Source organism: Pistacia vera, unplaced genomic scaffold, assembly GCF_008641045.1.
Source record: "Pistacia vera cultivar Batoury unplaced genomic scaffold, PisVer_v2 Contig460, whole genome shotgun sequence".
Classification (NCBI taxonomy): Eukaryota; Viridiplantae; Streptophyta; class Magnoliopsida; order Sapindales; family Anacardiaceae; genus Pistacia; species Pistacia vera.
Window position 1 is genome coordinate 1261132 of NW_022196291.1, and position 5598 is coordinate 1266729.

The window sequence follows — 5598 nt, forward strand, 5'->3', positions numbered from 1 at the left end:
AATGTAGATGTTGGTAATTTGTCATCAAAAGAGAGCCTTGGTCAGCTGCCATGAGATCGTAGACAATTCTCAATAATACTATTGCAATATTAGTCCTCATTGAATGAGACTGAAAGCAATCTATAACTGTTTCATAATTAATACCACAACCCCACTTTTAAATTCAAACAATTCTGAACCTTAGGAAGTTGTAAATGATATTTCATAAATCTTTATCGTCGTACCATCACAATCCTGTATTCCCTTATCTTTCTCCATTATGGCCCCATGCCAATTTGATTTAGAAGCTCATGGTATCCCACTTCTTAATTGCTCTGGAGCCACTTGATAAATGATATTTGAACTCTATAACGTCGACCAAGACTTCTTAGGTGTAAATTACTAGAGTTTTCCCTCATTTAATTGATGATTTTAGCACAGTACTCATTCTTCATTCTCTTGATCTATTTATACTGACATTTGTTCTTGTTATTTCATACCAGAGATTAATAATGAGTTGCTTAACATGGTCTTTTAAACTTTTCTGTGCCTTCCTCTCATTGTTCTTGTTTCCACTAGCCTATGGAGAACTGTGCTCTTCTGATCAGATTTCTGCATTGCTTCAATTTAAGCAACTCTTTTCCTTCACAAATGGTTCTTCCTTCAATTGTGATTCTTTCCCAGACCAACCCGTTTGTCAAGGAGTGTGTCCTTCTTCTTCAAAAATAATGTCCTGGAAGGAGGATACTGATTGTTGCTCATGGGATGGTGTTACTTGTGATAGGGTGACTGGTCACGTGATTGGTCTCGACCTTAGTTGCAGCTGGCTTCTTGGTAACATCCCTTCCAACAGTAGCCTCTTTCTTCTCCCTCATCTGCAAAGCCTGAACCTCGCTTTCAATGATTTCAGTTCCTCTCACATATCTTCGAGTTTTAATCGCTTCCCAAATTTAACACACCTTAACCTCTCTACCGCAAACTTTTTTGATCAAGTTCCATTTGAAATCTCCCATTTGTCTAAGTTAGTTTCACTTGACCTCTCTAACAATTATGTAATCCTTGAAACACCAGCCTTGAGAGGACTAGTTCAAAATTTGACCAACTTAAGAGAGTTAATCCTTGATCAGGTAGACATGTCTACCGTATCACCTCATTCCTTGTCAAATCTATCTTCTTCTTTGGCATCTTTGAGTCTTGGATCTTGTTTATTGAAAGGGCGTTTTCCAGACAACATCTTCCACCAACCAAACCTGCAAAAACTCAATTTAGGATTTAACATCAATTTGACAGGTGTTTTTCCGAAGAGTAACTGGAGCAGCCCACTCAGCTTTGTGAATGTCTCTTTCACAAACTTTGATGGAGAATTATCCGATGATGCAATCAGCTCTCTCAAGTTCTTGAACACTTTGGATCTCTACTACTGTCATTTCAATGGCTCGATTCCTGCTTCACTTGGTAATCTTACCAAACTTGCTTATTTGGACCTAGCATATAACTATTTCACAGGTTCTATCCCATCCTCACTTTCCAATCTTGAGCACCTGCGTCATCTAACTTTAAGAGACAACAGTCTCACTGGTGAAATTCCTGATATATTTTTCAACTTAACCCAGCTTTCTTTATTTGAAGTGTCCTGGAATCGACTATCCGGTCCAATTCCTACTCATGCAAGTCGGCTCAAAAATCTGGTCACTCTCTCTTTAGGTTCCAACTTACTCAATGGGACAATACCATCCGGGCTATATACTCTTCCATTATTAAACAACATCGACCTGAGTTGCAACCAGCTAACGGGTAACATTGAAAAATTTCAGAACTCATTGCGAGTCATCCAGTTAAATAATAATGGGCTGAATGGTTCAATTCCAAATTCAATCTTTGAGCTTGAGAATCTGACTGATCTTGTACTTTCTTCAAACAATTTGAGTGGTGTTCTAGAGCTTTACATGTTTGCAAAGCTGGAAAACCTTCAAATTCTTGATCTTTCTCAAAACAGTCTGTCATTGAGCACCGCATTTAAAGCCAATTCTTCCTTTCCTAAACTTTATAGGTTAGGACTATCTTTTTGCAACATCAGAGAGTTCCCATACATCTTGAGAGGTCAAAACCAACTGAATAGTTTGGAACTTTCTGCGAACAAAATCCGGGGTGAGATTCCCGCATGGTTATGGGAATTGGGAATGGGTAACTTGACTTTTCTAAATCTTTCCCACAACTCTCTGAAAGGTGTCGGGCAGTTTCCAGGTGTAGGGCAGCTTCCATGGAATCTCCAATATCTTGACCTACATTCCAACTTCATTGAAGGATCCCTTCCAATTCCACCATTTGGCATGACACTGTTTTTGATGTCAAACAATAAACTGTCAGGTGAAATACCTCGGTCAATTTGCGATATCGGCACTATTGAAGTTCTTGATCTTTCTTACAACAATTTGAGTGGCAAAATTCCAGAATGTCTGGGAAACTTTAGCATCAATCTTCATGTATTGGATTTGCGGAAGAACATATTGCATGGAAAAATTCCTGGAACATTTACAGAGGGCAGTAATTTGAGAACACTTAACTTGAATTACAATGGATTAGAAGGACCAGTCCCACGCTCTCTGATCAACTGTGCACTGCTTGAAATTCTAGATCTTGGAAACAACAAAATAAATGATACTTTCCCGTATTGGCTGGAAAATCTTTCAAAATTGCAGGTACTTGTTCTTCGTTCCAACAACTTTTATGGTTCTGTATGGCATTCTTCTGATCGTGATAATAGCTGTTTCCCTATGTTGAGAATCTTTGATCTCTCAAGCAACAGATTTAGCGGTCCTTTGCCTACAAGGTACTTTGAAAATCTAAATGCTATGATGATTAACGGCGAATCCATAAAGAAGTTGAATTACATGGGTGAAAAGTTGTATTATCAAGATTCTGTGGAGGTGACGCTAAAAGGCAGGGATATCATACTAGAGAAAATAATTACCACTTTTACATCCATTGATTTTTCACAGAATTACTTCGACGGAGAGATTCCAAAAGTAATCGGAGAGCTTCAGTCACTTCGACTCCTGAACCTTTCCCGTAACAGTCTAAAAGGCCTTATACCTTCATCATTAGGAAATTTGACCCTTCTCGAATCTTTAGACTTATCTTCAAACAAGCTTGTTGGACATATTCCATCACAGTTGGTAAGCTTGACTTTTCTTTCAAAGTTAAACCTCTCACAAAACCAACTTGTGGGACTTATTCCTCAAGGAAACCAGTTTAATACCTTCTCAAATGATTCATTCGGTGGCAACTTGGGATTATGCGGACTTCCATTGATGAAAAAATGTGAAGAGCCATCATCATCGGTATTCCATGATGACGAAGACCACAATAAGTCAAACCGTTTCAATTGGAAAGTCATTATGACGGGTTATGGATGCGGTCTGTTGCTCGGCTTGTTTATCGGATATACTGTTTTTTCTACAGGAAAGCCACAGTGGTTTCTAAGGATGATTAAAAGCATTCTTGGAAAATCTGAATAGAAGATGCAAAGGAATGTTTGAAAGAGGCCAAGCGGGAATGATGCTCTAACTGGGGTGAGTACTGTTCCAATCTTCTTTATAAACAACGGTGTGCGTTTTTTTTTTTTTTTTTTTTTTTAAATGCCAATTTCGGAAAATTATTTGATCACCAGAAACTCGAAAAACTATCATCACTCATCAGTTTCCTTTTGTTCTTTTCAGATATTCATGTATGATTCTACGGTCTGTGAGAGCACGATTGAGAAGAAACCCTATATATGCAAGAGTTAGAATTGCTACAGTAGATGATGTTGCTCTTGGACTTCAATATATATGATGTCGATGAGATGAGTATTTAATAAAGAGTTACGTAATTGCCAGAGTTTAATAAGATTTTTAGAATGTTAATTTGATGAGCCATTGAATGAGTTGAATGATTTTTAGAAGATAACAAGCCATGCATATATATAGCCAGAACTCATGCCCTCTAGCTAGCTCCTGAATCTTGCCCTGTTTCTTGTATCTATATATGGATTTCTTAACTACTTTACAATTATAAAAATTAAGTTACAAAGTAATTTAATTTGCTGCATATATATAGAGTACCAATTATAAAAAAACTGTCAGTTTAGTAAAATTTCGCAACATTTAGAACATTTAATTTACTGCATATAAACCTTAATTACAACTATACTGTGTTTAAATAAGATGATATAAATATAAACCATATATATACTAGAGATATGAGATTATTATCTCAACTAATCCCTCGGAATCTTAGAACTACCGTTCGGATACAAGTTCTAGGCCATCTCCGATTAGGAGTTGCGGGATTTGAACTTGGAAGATTATGTAAACTTAGATCGTCCTTTGCTCTTTTACTATCAAGTCATCCAGTGGAGATTACTAATGAATGTCAATAAGAACATGAGAGTGGAGTTAATATAGACATCATTGTTTTCTAATTATTAGTAGACCAAGACTTTGTGCTTATTAAATTATTGATGAGGCTTATGACCCATTCTCCACTGCATGAACTGAACAACAAACTATATTAATAGTAGTCAAGGCACGTGAAATTCAAGTTTGTCTTTGCCGAAGAAAATCGATATATATGGTAAGGACTATTGAAGTTTTGTAGCCCATTGCTCACTGCATGACATGACCCTACGAACAAAAGCCATAATTTTCAAGATCTATANTGCATGGAAAAATTCCTGGAACATTTACAGAGGGCAGTAATTTGAGAACACTTAACTTGAATTACAATGGATTAGAAGGACCAGTCCCACGCTCTCTGATCAACTGTGCACTGCTTGAAATTCTAGATCTTGGAAACAACAAAATAAATGATACTTTCCCGTATTGGCTGGAAAATCTTTCAAAATTGCAGGTACTTGTTCTTCGTTCCAACAACTTTTATGGTTCTGTATGGCATTCTTCTGATCGTGATAATAGCTGTTTCCCTATGTTGAGAATCTTTGATCTCTCAAGCAACAGATTTAGCGGTCCTTTGCCTACAAGGTACTTTGAAAATCTAAATGCTATGATGATTAACGGCGAATCCATAAAGAAGTTGAATTACATGGGTGAAAAGTTGTATTATCAAGATTCTGTGGAGGTGACGCTAAAAGGCAGGGATATCATACTAGAGAAAATAATTACCACTTTTACATCCATTGATTTTTCACAGAATTACTTCGACGGAGAGATTCCAAAAGTAATCGGAGAGCTTCAGTCACTTCGACTCCTGAACCTTTCCCGTAACAGTCTAAAAGGCCTTATACCTTCATCATTAGGAAATTTGACCCTTCTCGAATCTTTAGACTTATCTTCAAACAAGCTTGTTGGACATATTCCATCACAGTTGGTAAGCTTGACTTTTCTTTCAAAGTTAAACCTTTCACAAAACCAACTTGTGGGACTTATTCCTCAAGGAAACCAGTTTAATACCTTCTCAAATGATTCATTCGGTGGCAACTTGGGATTATGCGGACTTCCATTGATGAAAAAATGTGAAGAGCCATCATCATCGGTATTCCATGATGACGAAGACCACAATAAGTCAAACCGTTTCAATTGGAAAGTCATTATGACGGGTTATGGATGCGGTCTGTTGCTC

General features: G+C 37.2%; 1 protein-coding gene across 1 annotated transcript; it reads left to right on the forward strand.

The window, feature by feature from the left end:
* Positions 1-491: 491 nt before the first annotated feature.
* On the forward strand, positions 492-5374 carry LOC116145167 (receptor-like protein 6). Its single transcript, XM_031430601.1, has 3 exons — positions 492-2509; positions 4701-5318; positions 5371-5374. Exons 1-3 carry the CDS (start codon positions 492-494, stop codon positions 5372-5374), a joined length of 2640 nt encoding a protein of 879 aa, XP_031286461.1.
* Positions 5375-5598: the final 224 nt, after the last annotated feature.

Excerpts from the sequence above, each read along its gene's own strand:
- LOC116145167 (XM_031430601.1), top strand. The coding sequence starts at position 492 with ATGAGTTGCTTAACATGGTCTTTTAAACTTTTCTGTGCCTTCCTCTCA. Across the intron at positions 2,510-4,700 it reads CATGGAAAAATTCCTGGAAC|ATTTACAGAGGGCAGTAATT; the intron begins ATTTACAGAGGG and ends AATTCCTGGAAC.